The 24,751-nt window shown below is 59.8% G+C and overlaps 1 protein-coding gene and 43 non-coding genes across 44 annotated transcripts; all 44 read right to left on the bottom strand.

Annotated features, from left to right (window-relative positions):
* Window positions 1-41: 41 nt before the first annotated feature.
* PHYSODRAFT_321363 (hypothetical protein) lies at window positions 42-24,549 on the bottom strand (the record flags this gene model as incomplete). The annotated part of the gene is made up of 87 exons (XM_009516549.1): window positions 42-50; window positions 127-192; window positions 272-401; window positions 622-764; window positions 844-973; window positions 1,195-1,337; window positions 1,417-1,546; window positions 1,768-1,910; window positions 1,990-2,119; window positions 2,353-2,495; window positions 2,575-2,704; window positions 2,932-3,074; window positions 3,154-3,283; window positions 3,516-3,658; window positions 3,738-3,867; window positions 4,087-4,229; window positions 4,305-4,434; window positions 4,668-4,810; window positions 4,878-5,019; window positions 5,238-5,380; window positions 5,460-5,589; window positions 5,817-5,959; window positions 6,039-6,168; window positions 6,390-6,532; window positions 6,612-6,741; window positions 6,963-7,105; window positions 7,185-7,314; window positions 7,535-7,677; window positions 7,757-7,886; window positions 8,119-8,261; window positions 8,341-8,470; window positions 8,702-8,844; window positions 8,924-9,053; window positions 9,281-9,423; window positions 9,503-9,632; window positions 9,860-10,002; window positions 10,070-10,211; window positions 10,444-10,586; window positions 10,630-10,771; window positions 11,005-11,147; window positions 11,215-11,356; window positions 11,589-11,731; window positions 11,775-11,916; window positions 12,144-12,286; window positions 12,366-12,495; window positions 12,729-12,871; window positions 12,951-13,080; window positions 13,313-13,455; window positions 13,535-13,664; window positions 13,898-14,040; window positions 14,120-14,249; window positions 14,470-14,612; window positions 14,692-14,821; window positions 15,043-15,185; window positions 15,265-15,394; window positions 15,616-15,758; window positions 15,838-15,967; window positions 16,188-16,330; window positions 16,410-16,539; window positions 16,767-16,909; window positions 16,989-17,118; window positions 17,340-17,482; window positions 17,562-17,691; window positions 17,913-18,055; window positions 18,135-18,264; window positions 18,492-18,634; window positions 18,714-18,843; window positions 19,065-19,207; window positions 19,287-19,416; window positions 19,637-19,779; window positions 19,859-19,988; window positions 20,222-20,364; window positions 20,444-20,573; window positions 20,813-20,955; window positions 21,035-21,164; window positions 21,386-21,528; window positions 21,604-21,733; window positions 21,961-22,103; window positions 22,183-22,312; window positions 22,540-22,682; window positions 22,762-22,891; window positions 23,125-23,267; window positions 23,343-23,472; window positions 23,693-23,835; window positions 23,879-24,020; window positions 24,247-24,389; window positions 24,469-24,549. 87 exons carry the CDS (start codon window positions 24,547-24,549, stop codon window positions 42-44), a joined length of 11,694 nt encoding a protein of 3,897 aa, XP_009514844.1.
* On the bottom strand, window positions 466-537 carry PHYSODRAFT_t49. Its single transcript has one exon. It is a non-coding gene; the product is annotated as a tRNA-Glu (tRNA).
* On the bottom strand, window positions 1,038-1,110 carry PHYSODRAFT_t48. Its single transcript has one exon. It is a non-coding gene; the product is annotated as a tRNA-Glu (tRNA).
* On the bottom strand, window positions 1,611-1,683 carry PHYSODRAFT_t47. Its single transcript has one exon. It is a non-coding gene; the product is annotated as a tRNA-Glu (tRNA).
* PHYSODRAFT_t46 lies at window positions 2,184-2,256 on the bottom strand. Its single transcript has one exon. It is a non-coding gene; the product is annotated as a tRNA-Glu (tRNA).
* PHYSODRAFT_t45 lies at window positions 2,769-2,841 on the bottom strand. The gene has a single exon. It is a non-coding gene; the product is annotated as a tRNA-Glu (tRNA).
* Window positions 3,348-3,419, bottom strand: PHYSODRAFT_t44. The gene has a single exon. It is a non-coding gene; the product is annotated as a tRNA-Glu (tRNA).
* PHYSODRAFT_t43 lies at window positions 3,931-4,002 on the bottom strand. The gene has a single exon. It is a non-coding gene; the product is annotated as a tRNA-Glu (tRNA).
* Window positions 4,499-4,571, bottom strand: PHYSODRAFT_t42. The gene has a single exon. It is a non-coding gene; the product is annotated as a tRNA-Glu (tRNA).
* Window positions 5,082-5,153, bottom strand: PHYSODRAFT_t41. Its single transcript has one exon. It is a non-coding gene; the product is annotated as a tRNA-Glu (tRNA).
* On the bottom strand, window positions 5,654-5,726 carry PHYSODRAFT_t40. Its single transcript has one exon. It is a non-coding gene; the product is annotated as a tRNA-Glu (tRNA).
* On the bottom strand, window positions 6,233-6,305 carry PHYSODRAFT_t39. The gene has a single exon. It is a non-coding gene; the product is annotated as a tRNA-Glu (tRNA).
* PHYSODRAFT_t38 lies at window positions 6,806-6,878 on the bottom strand. Its single transcript has one exon. It is a non-coding gene; the product is annotated as a tRNA-Glu (tRNA).
* PHYSODRAFT_t37 lies at window positions 7,379-7,450 on the bottom strand. The gene has a single exon. It is a non-coding gene; the product is annotated as a tRNA-Glu (tRNA).
* On the bottom strand, window positions 7,951-8,022 carry PHYSODRAFT_t36. The gene has a single exon. It is a non-coding gene; the product is annotated as a tRNA-Glu (tRNA).
* On the bottom strand, window positions 8,534-8,605 carry PHYSODRAFT_t35. Its single transcript has one exon. It is a non-coding gene; the product is annotated as a tRNA-Glu (tRNA).
* PHYSODRAFT_t34 lies at window positions 9,118-9,189 on the bottom strand. Its single transcript has one exon. It is a non-coding gene; the product is annotated as a tRNA-Glu (tRNA).
* PHYSODRAFT_t33 lies at window positions 9,697-9,768 on the bottom strand. Its single transcript has one exon. It is a non-coding gene; the product is annotated as a tRNA-Glu (tRNA).
* Window positions 10,276-10,347, bottom strand: PHYSODRAFT_t32. The gene has a single exon. It is a non-coding gene; the product is annotated as a tRNA-Glu (tRNA).
* PHYSODRAFT_t31 lies at window positions 10,836-10,908 on the bottom strand. The gene has a single exon. It is a non-coding gene; the product is annotated as a tRNA-Glu (tRNA).
* Window positions 11,421-11,492, bottom strand: PHYSODRAFT_t30. The gene has a single exon. It is a non-coding gene; the product is annotated as a tRNA-Glu (tRNA).
* Window positions 11,981-12,053, bottom strand: PHYSODRAFT_t29. Its single transcript has one exon. It is a non-coding gene; the product is annotated as a tRNA-Glu (tRNA).
* PHYSODRAFT_t28 lies at window positions 12,560-12,632 on the bottom strand. Its single transcript has one exon. It is a non-coding gene; the product is annotated as a tRNA-Glu (tRNA).
* On the bottom strand, window positions 13,145-13,216 carry PHYSODRAFT_t27. Its single transcript has one exon. It is a non-coding gene; the product is annotated as a tRNA-Glu (tRNA).
* On the bottom strand, window positions 13,729-13,801 carry PHYSODRAFT_t26. The gene has a single exon. It is a non-coding gene; the product is annotated as a tRNA-Glu (tRNA).
* Window positions 14,314-14,385, bottom strand: PHYSODRAFT_t25. Its single transcript has one exon. It is a non-coding gene; the product is annotated as a tRNA-Glu (tRNA).
* Window positions 14,886-14,958, bottom strand: PHYSODRAFT_t24. Its single transcript has one exon. It is a non-coding gene; the product is annotated as a tRNA-Glu (tRNA).
* Window positions 15,459-15,531, bottom strand: PHYSODRAFT_t23. Its single transcript has one exon. It is a non-coding gene; the product is annotated as a tRNA-Glu (tRNA).
* On the bottom strand, window positions 16,032-16,103 carry PHYSODRAFT_t22. Its single transcript has one exon. It is a non-coding gene; the product is annotated as a tRNA-Glu (tRNA).
* Window positions 16,604-16,675, bottom strand: PHYSODRAFT_t21. Its single transcript has one exon. It is a non-coding gene; the product is annotated as a tRNA-Glu (tRNA).
* Window positions 17,183-17,255, bottom strand: PHYSODRAFT_t20. Its single transcript has one exon. It is a non-coding gene; the product is annotated as a tRNA-Glu (tRNA).
* Window positions 17,756-17,828, bottom strand: PHYSODRAFT_t19. Its single transcript has one exon. It is a non-coding gene; the product is annotated as a tRNA-Glu (tRNA).
* PHYSODRAFT_t18 lies at window positions 18,329-18,401 on the bottom strand. Its single transcript has one exon. It is a non-coding gene; the product is annotated as a tRNA-Glu (tRNA).
* On the bottom strand, window positions 18,908-18,980 carry PHYSODRAFT_t17. The gene has a single exon. It is a non-coding gene; the product is annotated as a tRNA-Glu (tRNA).
* PHYSODRAFT_t16 lies at window positions 19,481-19,552 on the bottom strand. The gene has a single exon. It is a non-coding gene; the product is annotated as a tRNA-Glu (tRNA).
* On the bottom strand, window positions 20,053-20,125 carry PHYSODRAFT_t15. The gene has a single exon. It is a non-coding gene; the product is annotated as a tRNA-Glu (tRNA).
* On the bottom strand, window positions 20,638-20,710 carry PHYSODRAFT_t14. Its single transcript has one exon. It is a non-coding gene; the product is annotated as a tRNA-Glu (tRNA).
* PHYSODRAFT_t13 lies at window positions 21,229-21,301 on the bottom strand. Its single transcript has one exon. It is a non-coding gene; the product is annotated as a tRNA-Glu (tRNA).
* PHYSODRAFT_t12 lies at window positions 21,798-21,870 on the bottom strand. Its single transcript has one exon. It is a non-coding gene; the product is annotated as a tRNA-Glu (tRNA).
* On the bottom strand, window positions 22,377-22,449 carry PHYSODRAFT_t11. The gene has a single exon. It is a non-coding gene; the product is annotated as a tRNA-Glu (tRNA).
* On the bottom strand, window positions 22,956-23,028 carry PHYSODRAFT_t10. Its single transcript has one exon. It is a non-coding gene; the product is annotated as a tRNA-Glu (tRNA).
* On the bottom strand, window positions 23,536-23,608 carry PHYSODRAFT_t9. The gene has a single exon. It is a non-coding gene; the product is annotated as a tRNA-Glu (tRNA).
* On the bottom strand, window positions 24,085-24,156 carry PHYSODRAFT_t8. Its single transcript has one exon. It is a non-coding gene; the product is annotated as a tRNA-Glu (tRNA).
* A 113-nt stretch (window positions 24,550-24,662) lies between the features above and the next one.
* PHYSODRAFT_t7 lies at window positions 24,663-24,735 on the bottom strand. The gene has a single exon. It is a non-coding gene; the product is annotated as a tRNA-Glu (tRNA).
* Between the last annotated feature and the right edge of the window lie 16 nt (window positions 24,736-24,751).

The raw sequence follows: 24,751 nt of genomic DNA, 5'->3' as shown, positions 1-24,751 counted from the left end.
AACAACCAACCAACCCCAACCCCAAACACCAAACGCACCACCTACGCACGCTGCCACACGCAACGCGAGCGCGTTCATCCTATCGCCACCATTGATCGACCGACCATTTCGACACGTACTGCCCACATCCGATCCAGCCACCGACGGGGTCGCCTCCTTCGCATCGCACGCAGCTCCGAGCGTCGCGTTCGTCTGCTCGCACCGCAGCTCGCCTGGTCGACCAGCTCTCTCGCGGCTTCATTGAGCTGCTCGCTCGCACGCGTTTCCGCACGGTGGCCAGCGCCGACAAGTAGGCCTGCACGCGCCGACCAATGGCCGGACAGACTCGAGTACCTCCTGGTCGTGCGAGCATGGTTGGATCCGTGGATGGGATGTAGCAGCGGGTCAGCACGGCACCGAGACTGTGACGAACGCCCAAAGCGGCGAAAACAAGAGTGGAGAAGCAGCAAAGAAGAGCAAAAGATGTTCCCACACCGGGACTCGACCCGGGTCTGCTGGGTGAGAGCCAGCTATCCTAACCGCCTAGACTATATGGGAAGGCTGAACACCATCGCCACCAACAAACACACAATCAAAGCCAACAACAAACAAACACAAACACCAAACGCACCACCCACGCACGCTGCCACACGCAACGCGAGCGCGTTCATCCTATCGCCACCATTGATCGACCGACCATTTCGACACGTACTGCCCACATCCGATCCAGCCACCGACGGGGTCGCCTCCTTCGCATCGCACGCAGCTCCGAGCGTCGCGTTCGTCTGCTCGCACCGCAGCTCGCCTGGTCGACCAGCTCTCTCGCGGCTTCATTGAGCTGCTCGCTCGCACGCGTTTCCGCACGGTGGCCAGCGCCGACAAGTAGGCCTGCACGCGCCGACCAATGGCCGGACAGACTCGAGTACCTCCTGGTCGTGCGAGCATGGTTGGATCCGTGGATGGGATGTAGCAGCGGGTCAGCACGGCACCGAGACTGTGACGAACGCCCAAAGCGGCGAAAACAAGAGTGGAGAAGTAGCAAAGAAGAGCAAAAGATGTTCCCACACCGGGACTCGAACCCGGGTCTGCTGGGTGAGAGCCAGCTATCCTAACCGCCTAGACTATATGGGAAGGCTGAACACCATCGCCACCAACAAACACACAATCAAGGCCAACAACAAACAAACACAAACACCAAACGCACCACCTACGCACGCTGCCACACGCAACGCGAGCGCGTTCATCCTATCGCCACCATTGATCGACCGACCATTTCGACACGTACTGCCCACATCCGATCCAGCCACCGACGGGGTCGCCTCCTTCGCATCGCACGCAGCTCCGAGCGTCGCGTTCGTCTGCTCGCACCGCAGCTCGCCTGGTCGACCAGCTCTCTCGCGGCTTCATTGAGCTGCTCGCTCGCACGCGTTTCCGCACGGTGGCCAGCGCCGACAAGTAGGCCTGCACGCGCCGACCAATGGCCGGACAGACTCGAGTACCTCCTGGTCGTGCGAGCATGGTTGGATCCGTGGATGGGATGTAGCAGCGGGTCAGCACGGCACCGAGACTGTGACGAACGCCCAAAGCGGCGAAAACAAGAGTGGAGAAGCAGCAAAGAAGAGCAAAAGATGTTCCCACACCGGGACTCGAACCCGGGTCTGCTGGGTGAGAGCCAGCTATCCTAACCGCCTAGACTATATGGGAAGGCTGAACACCATCGCCACCAACAAACACACAATCAAGGCCAACAACAAACAAACACAAACACCAAACGCACCACCTACGCACGCTGCCACACGCAACGCGAGCGCGTTCATCCTATCGCCACCATTGATCGACCGACCATTTCGACACGTACTGCCCACATCCGATCCAGCCACCGACGGGGTCGCCTCCTTCGCATCGCACGCAGCTCCGAGCGTCGCGTTCGTCTGCTCGCACCGCAGCTCGCCTGGTCGACCAGCTCTCTCGCGGCTTCATTGAGCTGCTCGCTCGCACGCGTTTCCGCACGGTGGCCAGCGCCGACAAGTAGGCCTGCACGCGCCGACCAATGGCCGGACAGACTCGAGTACCTCCTGGTCGTGCGAGCATGGTTGGATCCGTGGATGGGATGTAGCAGCGGGTCAGCACGGCACCGAGACTGTGACGAACGCCCAAAGCGGCGAAAACAAGAGTGGAGAAGCAGCAAAGAAGAGCAAAAGATGTTCCCACACCGGGACTCGAACCCGGGTCTGCTGGGTGAGAGCCAGCTATCCTAACCGCCTAGACTATATGGGAAGGCTGAACACCATCGCCACCAACAAACACACAATCAAGGCCAACAACAAACAAACACAAACACAAACACAAACACCAAACGCACCACCTACGCACGCTGCCACACGCAACGCGAGCGCGTTCATCCTATCGCCACCATTGATCGATCGACCATTTCGACACGTACTGCCCACATCCGATCCAGCCACCGATCGGGTCGCCTCCTTCGCATCGCACGCAGCTCCGAGCGTCGCGTTCGTCTGCTCGCACCGCAGCTCGCCTGGTCGACCAGCTCTCTCGCGGCTTCATTGAGCTGCTCGCTCGCACGCGTTTCCGCACGGTCGCCAGCGCCGACAAGTAGGCCTGCACGCGCCGACCAATGGCCGGACAGACTCGAGTACCTCCTGGTCGTGCGAGCATGGTTGGATCCGTGGATGGGATGTAGCAGCGGGTCAGCACGGCACCGAGACTGTGACGAACGCCCAAAGCGGCGAAAAGAAGAGTGGAGAAGCAGCAAAGAAGAGCAAAAGATGTTCCCACACCGGGACTCGAACCCGGGTCTGCTGGGTGAGAGCCAGCTATCCTAACCGCCTAGACTATATGGGAAGGCTGAACACCATCGCCACCAACAAACACACAATCAAGACCAACAACAAACAAACACAAACACAAACACCAAACGCACCACCTACGCACGCTGCCACACGCAACGCGAGCGCGTTCATCCTATCGCCACCATTGATCGACCGACCATTTCGACACGTACTGCCCACATCCGATCCAGCCACCGACGGGGTCGCCTCCTTCGCATCGCACGCAGCTCCGAGCGTCGCGTTCGTCTGCTCGCACCGCAGCTCGCCTGGTCGACCAGCTCTCTCGCGGCTTCATTGAGCTGCTCGCTCGCACGCGTTTCCGCACGGTGGCCAGCGCCGACAAGTAGGCCTGCACGCGCCGACCAATGGCCGGACAGACTCGAGTACCTCCTGGTCGTGCGAGCATGGTTGGATCCGTGGATGGGATGTAGCAGCGGGTCAGCACGGCACCGAGACTGTGACGAACGCCCAAAGCGGCGAAAAGAAGAGTGGAGAAGCAGCAAAGAAGAGCAAAAGATGTTCCCACACCGGGACTCGACCCGGGTCTGCTGGGTGAGAGCCAGCTATCCTAACCGCCTAGACTATATGGGAAGGCTGAACACCATCGCCACCAACAAACACACAATCAAGACCAACAACAAACAAACACAAACACAAACACAAACACCAAACGCACCACCTACGCACGCTGCCACACGCAACGCGAGCGCGTTCATCCTATCGCCACCATTGATCGACCGACCATTTCGACACGTACTGCCCACATCCGATCCAGCCACCGACGGGGTCGCCTCCTTCGCATCGCACGCAGCTCCGAGCGTCGCGTTCGTCTGCTCGCACCGCAGCTCGCCTGGTCGACCAGCTCTCTCGCGGCTTCATTGAGCTGCTCGCTCGCACGCGTTTCCGCACGGTGGCCAGCGCCGACAAGTAGGCCTGCACGCGCCGACCAATGGCCGGACAGACTCGAGTACCTCCTGGTCGTGCGAGCATGGTTGGATCCGTGGATGGGATGTAGCAGCGGGTCAGCACGGCACCGAGACTGTGACGACCCCCAAAGCGGCGAAAACAAGAGTGGAGAAGCAGCAAAGAAGAGCAAAAGATGTTCCCACACCGGGACTCGACCCGGGTCTGCTGGGTGAGAGCCAGCTATCCTAACCGCCTAGACTATATGGGAAGGCTGAACACCATCGCCACCAACAAACACACAATCAAGACCAACAACAAACAAACACAAACACCAAACGCACCACCTACGCACGCTGCCACACGCAACGCGAGCGCGTTCATCCTATCGCCACCATTGATCGACCGACCATTTCGACACGTACTGCCCACATCCGATCCAGCCACCGACGGGGTCGCCTCCTTCGCATCGCACGCAGCTCCGAGCGTCGCGTTCGTCTGCTCGCACCGCAGCTCGCCTGGTCGACCAGCTCTCTCGCGGCTTCATTGAGCTGCTCGCACGCGTTTCCGCACGGTGGCCAGCGCCGACAAGTAGGCCTGCACGCGCCGACCAATGGCCGGACAGACTCGAGTACCTCCTGGTCGTGCGAGCATGGTTGGATCCGTGGATGGGATGTAGCAGCGGGTCAGCACGGCACCGAGACTGTGACGAACGCCCAAAGCGGCGAAAACAAGAGTGGAGAAGCAGCAAAGAAGAGCAAAAGATGTTCCCACACCGGGACTCGAACCCGGGTCTGCTGGGTGAGAGCCAGCTATCCTAACCGCCTAGACTATATGGGAAGGCTGAACACCATCGCCACCAACAAACACACAATCAAGACCAACAACAAACAAACACAAACACAAACACAAACACCAAACGCACCACCTACGCACGCTGCCACACGCAACGCGAGCGCGTTCATCCTATCGCCACCATTGATCGACCGACCATTTCGACACGTACTGCCCACATCCGATCCAGCCACCGACGGGGTCGCCTCCTTCGCATCGCACGCAGCTCCGAGCGTCGCGTTCGTCTGCTCGCACCGCAGCTCGCCTGGTCGACCAGCTCTCTCGCTGCTTCATTGAGCTGCTCGCTCGTACGCGTTTCCGCACGGTGGCCAGCGCCGACAAGTAGGCCTGCACGCGCCGACCAATGGCCGGACAGACTCGAGTACCTCCTGGTCGTGCGAGCATGGTTGGATCCGTGGATGGGATGTAGCAGCGGGTCAGCACGGCACCGAGACTGTGACGAACGCCCAAAGCGGCGAAAAGAAGAGTGGAGAAGCAGCAAAGAAGAGCAAAATGTTCCCACACCGGGACTCGACCCGGGTCTGCTGGGTGAGAGCCAGCTATCCTAACCGCCTAGACTATATGGGAAGGCTGAACACCATCGCCACCAACAAACACACAATCAAGGCCAACAACAAACAAACACAAACACCAAACGCACCACCTACGCACGCTGCCACACGCAACGCGAGCGCGTTCATCCTATCGCCACCATTGATCGACCGACCATTTCGACACGTACTGCCCACATCCGATCCAGCCACCGACGGGGTCGCCTCCTTCGCATCGCACGCAGCTCCGAGCGTCGCGTTCGTCTGCTCGCACCGCAGCTCGCCTGGTCGACCAGCTCTCTCGCGGCTTCATTGAGCTGCTCGCTCGCACGCGTTTCCGCACGGTGGCCAGCGCCGACAAGTAGGCCTGCACGCGCCGACCAATGGCCGGACAGACTCGAGTACCTCCTGGTCGTGCGAGCATGGTTGGATCCGTGGATGGGATGTAGCAGCGGGTCAGCACGGCACCGAGACTGTGACGAACGCCCAAAGCGGCGAAAAGAAGAGTGGAGAAGCAGCAAAGAAGAGCAAAAGATGTTCCCACACCGGGACTCGAACCCGGGTCTGCTGGGTGAGAGCCAGCTATCCTAACCGCCTAGACTATATGGGAAGGCTGAACACCATCGCCACCAACAAACACACAATCAAGACCAACAACAAACAAACACAAACACAAACACCAAACGCACCACCTACGCACGCTGCCACACGCAACGCGAGCGCGTTCATCCTATCGCCACCATTGATCGACCGACCATTTCGACACGTACTGCCCACATCCGATCCAGCCACCGACGGGGTCGCCTCCTTCGCATCGCACGCAGCTCCGAGCGTCGCGTTCGTCTGCTCGCACCGCAGCTCGCCTGGTCGACCAGCTCTCTCGCGGCTTCATTGAGCTGCTCGCTCGCACGCGTTTCCGCACGGTGGCCAGCGCCGACAAGTAGGCCTGCACGCGCCGACCAATGGCCGGACAGACTCGAGTACCTCCTGGTCGTGCGAGCATGGTTGGATCCGTGGATGGGATGTAGCAGCGGGTCAGCACGGCACCGAGACTGTGACGAACGCCCAAAGCGGCGAAAAGAAGAGTGGAGAAGCAGCAAAGAAGAGCAAAAGATGTTCCCACACCGGGACTCGAACCCGGGTCTGCTGGGTGAGAGCCAGCTATCCTAACCGCCTAGACTATATGGGAAGGCTGAACACCATCGCCACCAACAAACACACAATCAAGGCCAACAACAAACAAACACAAACACCAAACGCACCACCTACGCACGCTGCCACACGCAACGCGAGCGCGTTCATCCTATCGCCACCATTGATCGACCGACCATTTCGACACGTACTGCCCACATCCGATCCAGCCACCGACGGGGTCGCCTCCTTCGCATCGCACGCAGCTCCGAGCGTCGCGTTCGTCTGCTCGCACCGCAGCTCGCCTGGTCGACCAGCTCTCTCGCGGCTTCATTGAGCTGCTCGCTCGCACGCGTTTCCGCACGGTGGCCAGCGCCGACAAGTAGACCTGCACGCGCCGACCAATGGCCGGACAGACTCGAGTACCTCCTGGTCGTGCGAGCATGGTTGGATCCGTGGATGGGATGTAGCAGCGGGTCAGCACGGCACCGAGACTGTGACGAACGCCCAAAGCGGCGAAAAGAAGAGTGGAGAAGCAGCAAAGAAGAGCAAAAGATGTTCCCACACCGGGACTCGAACCCGGGTCTGCTGGGTGAGAGCCAGCTATCCTAACCGCCTAGACTATATGGGAAGGCTGAACACCATCGCCACCAACAAACACACAATCAAGGCCAACAACAAACAAACACAAACACCAAACGCACCACCTACGCACGCTGCCACACGCAACGCGAGCGCGTTCATCCTATCGCCACCATTGATCGACCGACCATTTCGACACGTACTGCCCACATCCGATCCAGCCACCGACGGGGTCGCCTCCTTCGCATCGCACGCAGCTCCGAGCGTCGCGTTCGTCTGCTCGCACCGCAGCTCGCCTGGTCGACCAGCTCTCTCGCGGCTTCATTGAGCTGCTCGCTCGCACGCGTTTCCGCACGGTGGCCAGCGCCGACAAGTAGGCCTGCACGCGCCGACCAATGGCCGGACAGACTCGAGTACCTCCTGGTCGTGCGAGCATGGTTGGATCCGTGGATGGGATGTAGCAGCGGGTCAGCACGGCACCGAGACTGTGACGAACGCCCAAAGCGGCGAAAACAAGAGTGGAGAAGCAGCAAAGAAGAGCAATAGATGTTCCCACACCGGGACTCGACCCGGGTCTGCTGGGTGAGAGCCAGCTATCCTAACCGCCTAGACTATATGGGAAGGCTGAACACCATCGCCACCAACAAACACACAATCAAGGCCAACAACAAACAAACACAAACACCAAACGCACCACCTACGCACGCTGCCACACGCAACGCGAGCGCGTTCATCCTATCGCCACCATTGATCGACCGACCATTTCGACACGTACTGCCCACATCCGATCCAGCCACCGACGGGGTCGCCTCCTTCGCATCGCACGCAGCTCCGAGCGTCGCGTTCGTCTGCTCGCACCGCAGCTCGCCTGGTCGACCAGCTCTCTCGCGGCTTCATTGAGCTGCTCGCTCGCACGCGTTTCCGCACGGTGGCCAGCGCCGACAAGTAGGCCTGTACGCGCCGACCAATGGCCGGACAGACTCGAGTACCTCCTGGTCGTGCGAGCATGGTTGGATCCGTGGATGGGATGTAGCAGCGGGTCAGCACGGCACCGAGACTGTGACGAACGCCCAAAGCGGCGAAAACAAGAGTGGAGAAGCAGCAAAGAAGAGCAATAGATGTTCCCACACCGGGACTCGACCCGGGTCTGCTGGGTGAGAGCCAGCTATCCTAACCGCCTAGACTATATGGGAAGGCTGAACACCATCGCCACCAACAAACACACAATCAAGACCAACAACAAACAAACACAAACACAAACACAAACACCAAACGCACCACCTACGCACGCTGCCACACGCAACGCGAGCGCGTTCATCCTATCGCCACCATTGATCGACCGACCATTTCGACACGTACTGCCCACATCCGATCCAGCCACCGACGGGGTCGCCTCCTTCGCATCGCACGCAGCTCCGAGCGTCGCGTTCGTCTGCTCGCACCGCAGCTCGCCTGGTCGACCAGCTCTCTCGCGGCTTCATTGAGCTGCTCGCTCGCACGCGTTTCCGCACGGTGGCCAGCGCCGACAAGTAGGCCTGTACGCGCCGACCAATGGCCGGACAGACTCGAGTACCTCCTGGTCGTGCGAGCATGGTTGGATCCGTGGATGGGATGTAGCAGCGGGTCAGCACGGCACCGAGACTGTGACGACCCCCAAAGCGGCGAAAAGAAGAGTGGAGAAGCAGCAAAGAAGAGCAAAAGATGTTCCCACACCGGGACTCGACCCGGGTCTGCTGGGTGAGAGCCAGCTATCCTAACCGCCTAGACTATATGGGAAGGCTGAACACCATCGCCACCAACAAACACACAATCAAGACCAACAACAAACAAACACAAACACAAACACAAACACCAAACGCACCACCTACGCACGCTGCCACACGCAACGCGAGCGCGTTCATCCTATCGCCACCATTGATCGACCGACCATTTCGACACGTACTGCCCACATCCGATCCAGCCACCGACGGGGTCGCCTCCTTCGCATCGCACGCAGCTCCGAGCGTCGCGTTCGTCTGCTCGCACCGCAGCTCGCCTGGTCGACCAGCTCTCTCGCGGCTTCATTGAGCTGCTCGCTCGCACGCGTTTCCGCACGGTGGCCAGCGCCGACAAGTAGACCTGCACGCGCCGACCAATGGCCGGACAGACTCGAGTACCTCCTGGTCGTGCGAGCATGGTTGGATCCGTGGATGGGATGTAGCAGCGGGTCAGCACGGCACTGAGACTGTGACGAACGCCCAAAGCGGCGAAAAGAAGAGTGGAGAAGCAGCAAAGAAGAGCAAAAGATGTTCCCACACCGGGACTCGACCCGGGTCTGCTGGGTGAGAGCCAGCTATCCTAACCGCCTAGACTATATGGGAAGGCTGAACACCATCGCCACCAACAAACACACAATCAAGACCAACAACAAACAAACACAAACACCAAACACCAAACGCACCACCTACGCACGCTGCCACACGCAACGCGAGCGCGTTCATCCTATCGCCACCATTGATCGACCGACCATTTCGACACGTACTGCCCACATCCGATCCAGCCACCGATCGGGTCGCCTCCTTCGCATCGCACGCAGCTCCGAGCGTCGCGTTCGTCTGCTCGCACCGCAGCTCGCCTGGTCGACCAGCTCTCTCGCGGCTTCATTGAGCTGCTCGCTCGCACGCGTTTCCGCACGGTGGCCAGCGCCGACAAGTAGGCCTGCACGCGCCGACCAATGGCCGGACAGACTCGAGTACCTCCTGGTCGTGCGAGCATGGTTGGATCCGTGGATGGGATGTAGCAGCGGGTCAGCACGGCACCGAGACTGTGACGAACGCCCAAAGCGGCGAAAACAAGAGTGGAGAAGCAGCAAAGAAGAGCAAAAGATGTTCCCACACCGGGACTCGACCCGGGTCTGCTGGGTGAGAGCCAGCTATCCTAACCGCCTAGACTATATGGGAAGGCTGAACACCATCGCCACCAACAAACACACAATCAAGACCAACAACAAACAAACACAAACACCAAACACCAAACGCACCACCTACGCACGCTGCCACACGCAACGCGAGCGCGTTCATCCTATCGCCACCATTGATCGACCGACCATTTCGACACGTACTGCCCACATCCGATCCAGCCACCGATCGGGTCGCCTCCTTCGCATCGCACGCAGCTCCGAGCGTCGCGTTCGTCTGCTCGCACCGCAGCTCGCCTGGTCGACCAGCTCTCTCGCTGCTTCATTGAGCTGCTCGCTCGTACGCGTTTCCGCACGGTGGCCAGCGCCGACAAGTAGGCCTGCACGCGCCGACCAATGGCCGGACAGACTCGAGTACCTCCTGGTCGTGCGAGCATGGTTGGATCCGTGGATGGGATGTAGCAGCGGGTCAGCACGGCACCGAGACTGTGACGAACGCCCAAAGCGGCGAAAACAAGAGTGGAGAAGCAGCAAAGAAGAGCAAAAGATGTTCCCACACCGGGACTCGACCCGGGTCTGCTGGGTGAGAGCCAGCTATCCTAACCGCCTAGACTATATGGGAAGGCTGAACACCATCGCCACCAACAAACACACAATCAAGACCAACAACAAACAAACACAAACACAAACACAAACACCAAACGCACCACCTACGCACGCTGCCACACGCAACGCGAGCGCGTTCATCCTATCGCCACCATTGATCGACCGACCATTTCGACACGTACTGCCCACATCCGATCCAGCCACCGACGGGGTCGCCTCCTTCGCATCGCACGCAGCTCCGAGCGTCGCGTTCGTCTGCTCGCACCGCAGCTCGCCTGGTCGACCAGCTCGCTCGCACGCGTTTCCGCACGGTGGCCAGCGCCGACAAGTAGGCCTGCACGCGCCGACCAATGGCCGGACAGACTCGAGTACCTCCTGGTCGTGCGAGCATGGTTGGATCCGTGGATGGGATGTAGCAGCGGGTCAGCACGGCACCGAGACTGTGACGAACGCCCAAAGCGGCGAAAACAAGAGTGGAGAAGCAGCAAAGAAGAGCAAAAGATGTTCCCACACCGGGACTCGAACCCGGGTCTGCTGGGTGAGAGCCAGCTATCCTAACCGCCTAGACTATATGGGAAGGCTGAACACCATCGCCACCAACAAACACACAATCAAGACCAACAACAAACAAACACAAACACAAACACAAACACCAAACGCACCACCTACGCACGCTGCCACACGCAACGCGAGCGCGTTCATCCTATCGCCACCATTGATCGACCGACCATTTCGACACGTACTGCCCACATCCGATCCAGCCACCGACGGGGTCGCCTCCTTCGCATCGCACGCAGCTCCGAGCGTCGCGTTCGTCTGCTCGCACCGCAGCTCGCCTGGTCGACCAGCTCTCTCGCTGCTTCATTGAGCTGCTCGCTCGTACGCGTTTCCGCACGGTGGCCAGCGCCGACAAGTAGGCCTGCACGCGCCGACCAATGGCCGGACAGACTCGAGTACCTCCTGGTCGTGCGAGCATGGTTGGATCCGTGGATGGGATGTAGCAGCGGGTCAGCACGGCACCGAGACTGTGACGAACGCCCAAAGCGGCGAAAACAAGAGTGGAGAAGCAGCAAAGAAGAGCAAAAGATGTTCCCACACCGGGACTCGACCCGGGTCTGCTGGGTGAGAGCCAGCTATCCTAACCGCCTAGACTATATGGGAAGGCTGAACACCATCGCCACCAACAAACACACAATCAAGACCAACAACAAACAAACACAAACACCAACACAAACACCAAACGCACCACCTACGCACGCTGCCACACGCAACGCGAGCGCGTTCATCCTATCGCCACCATTGATCGACCGACCATTTCGACACGTACTGCCCACATCCGATCCAGCCACCGACGGGGTCGCCTCCTTCGCATCGCACGCAGCTCCGAGCGTCGCGTTCGTCTGCTCGCACCGCAGCTCGCCTGGTCGACCAGCTCGCTCGCACGCGTTTCCGCACGGTGGCCAGCGCCGACAAGTAGGCCTGCACGCGCCGACCAATGGCCGGACAGACTCGAGTACCTCCTGGTCGTGCGAGCATGGTTGGATCCGTGGATGGGATGTAGCAGCGGGTCAGCACGGCACCGAGACTGTGACGAACGCCCAAAGCGGCGAAAACAAGAGTGGAGAAGCAGCAAAGAAGAGCAAAAGATGTTCCCACACCGGGACTCGAACCCGGGTCTGCTGGGTGAGAGCCAGCTATCCTAACCGCCTAGACTATATGGGAAGGCTGAACACCATCGCCACCAACAAACACACAATCAAGACCAACAACAAACAAACACAAACACAAACACCAAACGCACCACCTACGCACGCTGCCACACGCAACGCGAGCGCGTTCATCCTATCGCCACCATTGATCGACCGACCATTTCGACACGTACTGCCCACATCCGATCCAGCCACCGACGGGGTCGCCTCCTTCGCATCGCACGCAGCTCCGAGCGTCGCGTTCGTCTGCTCGCACCGCAGCTCGCCTGGTCGACCAGCTCTCTCGCGGCTTCATTGAGCTGCTCGCTCGCACGCGTTTCCGCACGGTGGCCAGCGCCGACAAGTAGGCCTGCACGCGCCGACCAATGGCCGGACAGACTCGAGTACCTCCTGGTCGTGCGAGCATGGTTGGATCCGTGGATGGGATGTAGCAGCGGGTCAGCACGGCACCGAGACTGTGACGAACGCCCAAAGCGGCGAAAACAAGAGTGGAGAAGCAGCAAAGAAGAGCAAAAGATGTTCCCACACCGGGACTCGAACCCGGGTCTGCTGGGTGAGAGCCAGCTATCCTAACCGCCTAGACTATATGGGAAGGCTGAACACCATCGCCACCAACAAACACACAATCAAGACCAACAACAAACAAACACAAACACAAACACAAACACCAAACGCACCACCTACGCACGCTGCCACACGCAACGCGAGCGCGTTCATCCTATCGCCACCATTGATCGACCGACCATTTCGACACGTACTGCCCACATCCGATCCAGCCACCGACGGGGTCGCCTCCTTCGCATCGCACGCAGCTCCGAGCGTCGCGTTCGTCTGCTCGCACCGCAGCTCGCCTGGTCGACCAGCTCTCTCGCGGCTTCATTGAGCTGCTCGCTCGCACGCGTTTCCGCACGGTGGCCAGCGCCGACAAGTAGGCCTGCACGCGCCGACCAATGGCCGGACAGACTCGAGTACCTCCTGGTCGTGCGAGCATGGTTGGATCCGTGGATGGGATGTAGCAGCGGGTCAGCACGGCACCGAGACTGTGACGAACGCCCAAAGCGGCGAAAACAAGAGTGGAGAAGCAGCAAAGAAGAGCAAAAGATGTTCCCACACCGGGACTCGACCCGGGTCTGCTGGGTGAGAGCCAGCTATCCTAACCGCCTAGACTATATGGGAAGGCTGAACACCATCGCCACCAACAAACACACAATCAAGACCAACAACAAACAAACACAAACACAAACACAAACACCAAACGCACCACCTACGCACGCTGCCACACGCAACGCGAGCGCGTTCATCCTATCGCCACCATTGATCGACCGACCATTTCGACACGTACTGCCCACATCCGATCCAGCCACCGACGGGGTCGCCTCCTTCGCATCGCACGCAGCTCCGAGCGTCGCGTTCGTCTGCTCGCACCGCAGCTCGCCTGGTCGACCAGCTCTCTCGCGGCTTCATTGAGCTGCTCGCTCGCACGCGTTTCCGCACGGTGGCCAGCGCCGACAAGTAGGCCTGCACGCGCCGACCAATGGCCGGACAGACTCGAGTACCTCCTGGTCGTGCGAGCATGGTTGGATCCGTGGATGGGATGTAGCAGCGGGTCAGCACGGCACCGAGACTGTGACGAACACCCAAAGCGGCGAAAACAAGAGTGGAGAAGCAGCAAAGAAGAGCAAAAGATGTTCCCACACCGGGACTCGAACCCGGGTCTGCTGGGTGAGAGCCAGCTATCCTAACCGCCTAGACTATATGGGAAGGCTGAACACCATCGCCACCAACAAACACACAATCAAGACCAACAACAAACAAACACAAACACAAACACAAACACCAAACGCACCACCTACGCACGCTGCCACACGCAACGCGAGCGCGTTCATCCTATCGCCACCATTGATCGACCGACCATTTCGACACGTACTGCCCACATCCGATCCAGCCACCGACGGGGTCGCCTCCTTCGCATCGCACGCAGCTCCGAGCGTCGCGTTCGTCTGCTCGCACCGCAGCTCGCCTGGTCGACCAGCTCTCTCGCGGCTTCATTGAGCTGCTCGCTCGCACGCGTTTCCGCACGGTCGCCAGCGCCGACAAGTAGGCCTGCACGCGCCGACCAATGGCCGGACAGACTCGAGTACCTCCTGGTCGTGCGAGCATGGTTGGATCCGTGGATGGGATGTAGCAGCGGGTCAGCACGGCACCGAGACTGTGACGAACGCCCAAAGCGGCGAAAAGAAGAGTGGAGAAGCAGCAAAGAAGAGCAAAAGATGTTCCCACACCGGGACTCGACCCGGGTCTGCTGGGTGAGAGCCAGCTATCCTAACCGCCTAGACTATATGGGAAGGCTGAACACCATCGCCACCAACAAACACACAATCACGACCAACCACAAACAAACACAAACACCAAACGCACCACCTACGCACGCTGTCACACGCAACGCGAGCGCGTTCATCCTATCGCCACCATTGATCGACCGACCATTTCGACACGTACTGCCCACATCCGATCCAGCCACCGACGGGGTCGCCTCCTTCGCATCGCACGCAGCTCCGAGCGTCGCGTTCGTCTGCTCGCACCGCAGCTCGCCTGGTCGACCAGCTCTCTCGCGGCTTCATTGAGCTGCTCGCTCGCACGCGTTTCCGCACGGTGGCCAGCGCCGACAAGTAGGCCTGCACGCGCCGACCAATGGCCGGACAGACTCGAGTACCTCCTGGTCGTGCGAGCATGGTTGGATCCGTGGATGGGATGTAGCAGCGGGTCAGCACGGCACCGAGACTGTGACGAACGCCCAAAGCGGCGAAAAGAAGAGTGGAGAAGCAGCAAAGAAGAGCAAAAGATGTTCCCACACCGGGACTCGAACCCGGGTCTGCTGGGTGAGAGCCAGCTATCCTAACCGCCTAGACTATATGGGAAGGCTGAACACCATCGCCACCAACAAACACACAATCAAAGCCAACAACAAACAAACACAAACACCAAACGCACCACCCACGCACGCTGCCACACGCAACGCGAGCGCGTTCATCCTATCGCCACCATTGATCGACCGACCATTTCGACACGTACTGCCCACATCCGATCCAGCCACCGACGGGGTCGCCTCCTTCGCATCGCACGCAGCTCCGAGCGTCGCGTTCGTCTGCTCGCACCGCAGCTCGCCTGGTCGACCAGCTCTCTCGCGGCTTCATTGAGCTGCTCGCTCGCACGCGTTTCCGCACGGTGGCCAGCGCCGACAAGTAGGCCTGCACGCGCCGACCAATGGCCGGACAGACTCGAGTACCTCCTGGTCGTGCGAGCATGGTTGGATCCGTGGATGGGATGTAGCAGCGGGTCAGCACGGCACCGAGACTGTGACGAACGCCCAAAGCGGCGAAAACAAGAGTGGAGAAGCAGCAAAGAAGAGCAAAAGATGTTCCCACACCGGGACTCGAACCCGGGTCTGCTGGGTGAGAGCCAGCTATCCTAACCGCCTAGACTATATGGGAAGGCTGAACACCATCGCCACCAACAAACACACAATCAAGACCAACAACAAACAAACACAAACACCAAACGCACCACCTACGCACGCTGCCACACGCAACGCGAGCGCGTTCATCCTATCGCCACCATTGATCGACCGACCATTTCGACACGTACTGCCCACATCCGATCCAGCCACCGACGGGGTCGCCTCCTTCGCATCGCACGCAGCTCCGAGCGTCGCGTTCGTCTGCTCGCACCGCAGCTCGCCTGGTCGACCAGCTCTCTCGCGGCTTCATTGAGCTGCTCGCTCGCACGCGTTTCCGCACGGTGGCCAGCGCCGACAAGTAGGCCTGCACGCGCCGACCAATGGCCGGACAGACTCGAGTACCTCCTGGTCGTGCGAGCATGGTTGGATCCGTGGATGGGATGTAGCAGCGGGTCAGCACGGCACCGAGACTGTGACGAACGCCCAAAGCGGCGAAAACAAGAGTGGAGAAGCAGCAAAGAAGAGCAATAGATGTTCCCACACCGGGACTCGACCCGGGTCTGCTGGGTGAGAGCCAGCTATCCTAACCGCCTAGACTATATGGGAAGGCTGAACACCATCGCCACCAACAAACACACAATCAAGGCCAACAACAAACAAACACAAACACCAAACGCACCACCTACGCACGCTGCCACACGCAACGCGAGCGCGTTCATCCTATCGCCACCATTGATCGACCGACCATTTCGACACGTACTGCCCACATCCGATCCAGCCACCGACGGGGTCGCCTCCTTCGCATCGCACGCAGCTCCGAGCGTCGCGTTCGTCTGCTCGCACCGCAGCTCGCCTGGTCGACCAGCTCTCTCGCGGCTTCATTGAGCTGCTCGCTCGCACGCGTTTCCGCACGGTCGCCAGCGCCGACAAGTAGGCCTGCACGCGCCGACCAATGGCCGGACAGACTCGAGTACCTCCTGGTCGTGCGAGCATGGTTGGATCCGTGGATGGGATGTAGCAGCGGGTCAGCACGGCACCGAGACTGTGACGAACGCCCAAAGCGGCGAAAACAAGAGTGGAGAAGCAGCAAAGAAGAGCAAAAGATGTTCCCACACCGGGACTCGACCCGGGTCTGCTGGGTGAGAGCCAGCTATCCTAACCGCCTAGACTATATGGGAAGGCTGAACACCATCGCCACCAACAAACACACAATCAAGACCAACAACAAACAAACACAAACACCAAACACCAAACGCACCACCTACGCACGCTGCCACACGCAACGCGAGCGCGTTCATCCTATCGCCACCATTGATCGACCGACCATTTCGACACGTACTGCCCACATCCGATCCAGCCACCGATCGGGTCGCCTCCTTCGCATCGCACGCAGCTCCGAGCGTCGCGTTCGTCTGCTCGCACCGCAGCTCGCCTGGTCGACCAGCTCTCTCGCGGCTTCATTGAGCTGCTCGCTCGCACGCGTTTCCGCACGGTGGCCAGCGCCGACAAGTAGGCCTGCACGCGCCGACCAATGGCCGGACAGACTCGAGTACCTCCTGGTCGTGCGAGCATGGTTGGATCCGTGGATGGGATGTAGCAGCGGGTCAGCACGGCACCGAGACTGTGACGAACGCCCAAAGCGGCGAAAACAAGAGTGGAGAAGCAGCAAAGAAGAGCAAAAGATGTTCCCACACCGGGACTCGAACCCGGGTCTGCTGGGTGAGAGCCAGCTATCCTAACCGCCTAGACTATATGGGAAGGCTGAACACCATCGCCACCAACAAACACACAATCAAGACCAACAACAAACAAACACAAACACCAAACGCACCACCTACGCACGCTGCCACACGCAACGCGAGCGCGTTCATCCTATCGCCACCATTGATCGACCGACCATTTCGACACGTACTGCCCACATCCGATCCAGCCACCGACGGGGTCGCCTCCTTCGCATCGCACGCAGCTCCGAGCGTCGCGTTCGTCTGCTCGCACCGCAGCTCGCCTGGTCGACCAGCTCTCTCGCGGCTTCATTGAGCTGCTCGCTCGCACGCGTTTCCGCACGGTGGCCAGCGCCGACAAGTAGGCCTGCACGCGCCGACCAATGGCCGGACAGACTCGAGTACCTCCTGGTCGTGCGAGCATGGTTGGATCCGTGGATGGGATGTAGCAGCGGGTCAGCACGGCACCGAGACTGTGACGAACGCCCAAAGCGGCGAAAACAAGAGTGGAGAAGCAGCAAAGAAGAGCAAAAGATGTTCCCACACCGGGACTCGAACCCGGGTCTGCTGGGTGAGAGCCAGCTATCCTAACCGCCTAGACTATATGGGAAGGCTGAACACCATCGCCACCAACAAACACACAATCAAGGCCAACAACAAACAAACACAAACACCAAACGCACCACCTACGCACGCTGCCACACGCAACGCGAGCGCGTTCATCCTATCGCCACCATTGATCGACCGACCATTTCGACACGTACTGCCCACATCCGATCCAGCCACCGACGGGGTCGCCTCCTTCGCATCGCACGCAGCTCCGAGCGTCGCGTTCGTCTGCTCGCACCGCAGCTCGCCTGGTCGACCAGCTCTCTCGCGGCTTCATTGAGCTGCTCGCTCGCACGCGTTTCCGCACGGTGGCCAGCGCCGACAAGTAGGCCTGCACGCGCCGACCAATGGCCGGACAGACTCGAGTACCTCCTGGTCGTGCGAGCATGGTTGGATCCGTGGATGGGATGTAGCAGCGGGTCAGCACGGCACCGAGACTGTGACGAACGCCCAAAGCGGCGAAAACAAGAGTGGAGAAGCAGCAAAGAAGAGCAAAAGATGTTCCCACACCGGGACTCGAACCCGGGTCTGCTGGGTGAGAGCCAGCTATCCTAACCGCCTAGACTATATGGGAAGGCTGAACACCATCGCCACCAACAAACACACAATCAAGACCAACAACAAACAAACACAAACACAAACACCAAACGCACCACCTACGCACGCTGCCACACGCAACGCGAGCGCGTTCATCCTATCGCCACCATTGATCGACCGACCATTTCGACACGTACTGCCCACATCCGATCCAGCCACCGACGGGGTCGCCTCCTTCGCATCGCACGCAGCTCCGAGCGTCGCGTTCGTCTGCTCGCACCGCAGCTCGCCTGGTCGACCAGCTCTCTCGCGGCTTCATTGAGCTGCTCGCTCGCACGCGTTTCCGCACGGTGGCCAGCGCCGACAAGTAGGCCTGCACGCGCCGACCAATGGCCGGACAGACTCGAGTACCTCCTGGTCGTGCGAGCATGGTTGGATCCGTGGATGGGATGTAGCAGCGGGTCAGCACGGCACCGAGACTGTGACGAACGCCCAAAGCGGCGAAAACAAGAGTGGAGAAGCAGCAAAGAAGAGCAAAAGATGTTCCCACACCGGGACTCGAACCCGGGTCTGCTGGGTGAGAGCCAGCTATCCTAACCGCCTAGACTATATGGGAAGGCTGAACACCATCGCCACCAACAAACACACAATCAAAGCCAACAACAAACAAACACAAACACCAAACGCACCACCTACGCACGCTGCCACACGCAACGCAAGCGCGTTCATCCTATCGCCACCATTGATCGACCGACCATTTCGACACGTACTGCCCACATCCGATCCAGCCACCGACGGGGTCGCCTCCTTCGCATCGCACGCAGCTCCGAGCGTCGCGTTCGTCTGCTCGCACCGCAGCTCGCCTGGTCGACCAGCTCTCTCGCGGCTTCATTGAGCTGCTCGCTCGCACGCGTTTCCGCACGGTGGCCAGCGCCGACAAGTAGGCCTGCACGCGCCGACCAATGGCCGGACAGACTCGAGTACCTCCTGGTCGTGCGAGCATGGTTGGATCCGTGGATGGGATGTAGCAGCGGGTCAGCACGGCACCGAGACTGTGACGAACGCCCAAAGCGGCGAAAACAAGAGTGGAGAAGCAGCAAAGAAGAGCAATAGATGTTCCCACACCGGGACTCGACCCGGGTCTGCTGGGTGAGAGCCAGCTATCCTAACCGCCTAGACTATATGGGAAGGCTGAACACCATCGCCACCAACAAACACACAATCAAGGCCAACAACAAACAAACACAAACACCAAACGCACCACCTACGCACGCTGCCACACGCAACGCGAGCGCGTTCATCCTATCGCCACCATTGATCGACCGACCATTTCGACACGTACTGCCCACATCCGATCCAGCCACCGACGGGGTCGCCTCCTTCGCATCGCACGCAGCTCCGAGCGTCGCGTTCGTCTGCTCGCACCGCAGCTCGCCTGGTCGACCAGCTCTCTCGCGGCTTCATTGAGCTGCTCGCTCGCACGCGTTTCCGCACGGTGGCCAGCGCCGACAAGTAGGCCTGCACGCGCCGACCAATGGCCGGACAGACTCGAGTACCTCCTGGTCGTGCGAGCATGGTTGGATCCGTGGATGGGATGTAGCAGCGGGTCAGCACGGCACCGAGACTGTGACGAACGCCCAAAGCGGCGAAAAGAAGAGTGGAGAAGCAGCAAAGAAGAGCAAAAGATGTTCCCACACCGGGACTCGAACCCGGGTCTGCTGGGTGAGAGCCAGCTATCCTAACCGCCTAGACTATATGGGAAGGCTGAACACCATCGCCACCAACAAACACACAATCAAGACCAACAACAAACAAACACAAACACAAACACAAACACCAAACGCACCACCTACGCACGCTGCCACACGCAACGCGAGCGCGTTCATCCTATCGCCACCATTGATCGACCGACCATTTCGACACGTACTGCCCACATCCGATCCAGCCACCGACGGGGTCGCCTCCTTCGCATCGCACGCAGCTCCGAGCGTCGCGTTCGTCTGCTCGCACCGCAGCTCGCCTGGTCGACCAGCTCTCTCGCGGCTTCATTGAGCTGCTCGCTCGCACGCGTTTCCGCACGGTGGCCAGCGCCGACAAGTAGGCCTGCACGCGCCGACCAATGGCCGGACAGACTCGAGTACCTCCTGGTCGTGCGAGCATGGTTGGATCCGTGGATGGGATGTAGCAGCGGGTCAGCACGGCACCGAGACTGTGACGAACGCCCAAAGCGCCGAAAAGAAGAGTGGAGAAGCAGCAAAGAAGAGCAAAAGATGTTCCCACACCGGGACTCGAACCCGGGTCTGCTGGGTGAGAGCCAGCTATCCTAACCGCCTAGACTATATGGGAAGGCTGAACACCATCGCCACCAACAAACACACAATCAAGACCAACAACAAACAAACACAAACACAAACACAAACACAAACACCAAACGCACCACCTACGCACGCTGCCACACGCAACGCGAGCGCGTTCATCCTATCGCCACCATTGATCGACCGACCATTTCGACACGTACTGCCCACATCCGATCCAGCCACCGACGGGGTCGCCTCCTTCGCATCGCACGCAGCTCCGAGCGTCGCGTTCGTCTGCTCGCACCGCAGCTCGCCTGGTCGACCAGCTCTCTCGCGGCTTCATTGAGCTGCTCGCTCGCACGCGTTTCCGCACGGTGGCCAGCGCCGACAAGTAGACCTGCACGCGCCGACCAATGGCCGGACAGACTCGAGTACCTCCTGGTCGTGCGAGCATGGTTGGATCCGTGGATGGGATGTAGCAGCGGGTCAGCACGGCACCGAGACTGTGACGAACGCCCAAAGCGGCGAAAAGAAGAGTGGAGAAGCAGCAAAGAAGAGCAAAAGATGTTCCCACACCGGGACTCGAACCCGGGTCTGCTGGGTGAGAGCCAGCTATCCTAACCGCCTAGACTATATGGGAAGGCTGAACACCATCGCCACCAACAAACACACAATCAAGACCAACAACAAACAAACACAAACACCAAACGCACCACCTACGCACGCTGCCACACGCAACGCGAGCGCGTTCATCCTATCGCCACCATTGATCGACCGACCATTTCGACACGTACTGCCCACATCCGATCCAGCCACCGACGGGGTCGCCTCCTTCGCATCGCACGCAGCTCCGAGCGTCGCGTTCGTCTGCTCGCACCGCAGCTCGCCTGGTCGACCAGCTCTCTCGCGGCTTCATTGAGCTGCTCGCACGCGTTTCCGCACGGTCGCCAGCGCCGACAAGTAGGCCTGCACGCGCCGACCAATGGCCGGACAGACTCGAGTACCTCCTGGTCGTGCGAGCATGGTTGGATCCGTGGATGGGATGTAGCAGCGGGTCAGCACGGCACCGAGACTGTGACGAACGCCCAAAGCGGCGAAAAGAAGAGTGGAGAAGCAGCAAAGAAGAGCAAAAGATGTTCCCACACCGGGACTCGAACCCGGGTCTGCTGGGTGAGAGCCAGCTATCCTAACCGCCTAGACTATATGGGAAGGCTGAACACCATCGCCACCAACAAACACACAATCAAGGCCAACAACAAACAAACACAAACACAAACACCAAACGCACCACCTACGCACGCTGCCACACGCAACGCGAGCGCGTTCATCCTATCGCCACCATTGATCGACCGACCATTTCGACACGTACTGCCCACATCCGATCCAGCCACCGACGGGGTCGCCTCCTTCGCATCGCACGCAGCTCCGAGCGTCGCGTTCGTCTGCTCGCACCGCAGCTCGCCTGGTCGACCAGCTCTCTCGCGGCTTCATTGAGCTGCTCGCTCGCACGCGTTTCCGCACGGTGGCCAGCGCCGACAAGTAGGCCTGCACGCGCCGACCAATGGCCGGACAGACTCGAGTACCTCCTGGTCGTGCGAGCATGGTTGGATCCGTGGATGGGATGTAGCAGCGGGTCAGCACGGCACCGAGACTGTGACGAACGCCCAAAGCGGCGAAAACAAGAGTGGAGAAGCAGCAAAGAAGAGCAAAAGATGTTCCCACACCGGGACTCGAACCCGGGTCTGCTGGGTGAGAGCCAGCTATCCTAATCGCCTAGACTATATGGGAAGGCTGAACACCATCGCCACCAACAAACACACAATCAAGACCAACAACAAACAAACACAAACACAAACACCAAACGCACCACCTACGCACGCTGCCACACGCAACGCGAGCGCGTTCATCCTATCGCCACCATTGATCGACCGACCATTTCGACACGTACTGCCCACATCCGATCCAGCCACCGACGGGGTCGCCTCCTTCGCATCGCACGCAGCTCCGAGCGTCGCGTTCGTCTGCTCGCACCGCAGCTCGCCTGGTCGACCAGCTCTCTCGCGGCTTCATTGAGCTGCTCGCTCGCACGCGTTTCCGCACGGTGGCCAGCGCCGACAAGTAGGCCTGCACGCGCCGACCAATGGCCGGACAGACTCGAGTACCTCCTGGTCGTGCGAGCATGGTTGGATCCGTGGATGGGATGTAGCAGCGGGTCAGCACGGCACCGAGACTGTGACGAACGCCCAAAGCGGCGAAAAGAAGAGTGGAGAAGCAGCAAAGAAGAGCAAAAGATGTTCCCACACCGGGACTCGAACCCGGGTCTGCTGGGTGAGAGCCAGCTATCCTAACCGCCTAGACTATATGGGAAGGCTGAACACCATCGCCACCAACAAACACACAATCAAGACCAACAACAAACAAACACAAACACAAACACAAACACCAAACGCACCACCTACGCACGCTGCCACACGCAACGCGAGCGCGTTCATCCTATCGCCACCATTGATCGACCGACCATTTCGACACGTACTGCCCACATCCGATCCAGCCACCGACGGGGTCGCCTCCTTCGCATCGCACGCAGCTCCGAGCGTCGCGTTCGTCTGCTCGCACCGCAGCTCGCCTGGTCGACCAGCTCTCTCGCGGCTTCATTGAGCTGCTCGCACGCGTTTCCGCACGGTCGCCAGCGCCGACAAGTAGGCCTGCACGCGCCGACCAATGGCCGGACAGACTCGAGTACCTCCTGGTCGTGCGAGCATGGTTGGATCCGTGGATGGGATGTAGCAGCGGGTCAGCACGGCACCGAGACTGTGACGACCCCCAAAGCGGCGAAAAGAAGAGTGGAGAAGCAGCAAAGAAGAGCAATAGATGTTCCCACACCGGGACTCGAACCCGGGTCTGCTGGGTGAGAGCCAGCTATCCTAACCGCCTAGACTATATGGGAAGGCTGAACACCATCGCCACCAACAAACACACAATCAAGGCCAACAACAAACAAACACAAACACCAAACGCACCACCTACGCACGCTGCCACACGCAACGCGAGCGCGTTCATCCTATCGCCACCATTGATCGACCGACCATTTCGACACGTACTGCCCACATCCGATCCAGCCACCGACGGGGTCGCCTCCTTCGCATCGCACGCAGCTCCGAGCGTCGCGTTCGTCTGCTCGCACCGCAGCTCGCCTGGTCGACCAGCTCGCTCGCACGCGTTTCCGCACGGTGGCCAGCGCCGACAAGTAGGCCTGCACGCGCCGACCAATGGCCGGACAGACTCGAGTACCTCCTGGTCGTGCGAGCATGGTTGGATCCGTGGATGGGATGTAGCAGCGGGTCAGCACGGCACCGAGACTGTGACGAACGCCCAAAGCGGCGAAAACAAGAGTGGAGAAGCAGCAAAGAAGAGCAAAAGATGTTCCCACACCGGGACTCGACCCGGGTCTGCTGGGTGAGAGCCAGCTATCCTAACCGCCTAGACTATATGGGAAGGCTGAACACCATCGCCACCAACAAACACACAATCAAGACCAACAATAAACAAACACAAACACAAACACCAAACGCACCACCTACGCACGCTGCCACACGCAACGCGAGCGCGTTCATCCTATCGCCACCATTGATCGACCGACCATTTCGACACGTACTGCCCACATCCGATCCAGCCACCGACGGGGTCGCCTCCTTCGCATCGCACGCAGCTCCGAGCGTCGCGTTCGTCTGCTCGCACCGCAGCTCGCCTGGTCGACCAGCTCTCTCGCGGCTTCATTGAGCTGCTCGCTCGCACGCGTTTCCGCACGGTGGCCAGCGCCGACAAGTAGGCCTGCACGCGCCGACCAATGGCCGGACAGACTCGAGTACCTCCTGGTCGTGCGAGCATGGTTGGATCCGTGGATGGGATGTAGCAGCGGGTCAGCACGGCACCGAGACTGTGACGAACGCCCAAAGCGGCGAAAACAAGAGTGGAGAAGCAGCAAAGAAGAGCAAAAGATGTTCCCACACCGGGACTCGAACCCGGGTCTGCTGGGTGAGAGCCAGCTATCCTAACCGCCTAGACTATATGGGAAGGCTGAGGGGATCCT

Source organism: Phytophthora sojae, assembly GCF_000149755.1.
Source record: "Phytophthora sojae unplaced genomic scaffold PHYSOscaffold_1, whole genome shotgun sequence".
NCBI lineage: Eukaryota > Oomycota > Peronosporomycetes > Peronosporales > Peronosporaceae > Phytophthora > Phytophthora sojae.
Note: the sequence above shows the minus strand (reverse complement) of the source record. Positions and strands in the feature narration are given on the sequence as shown.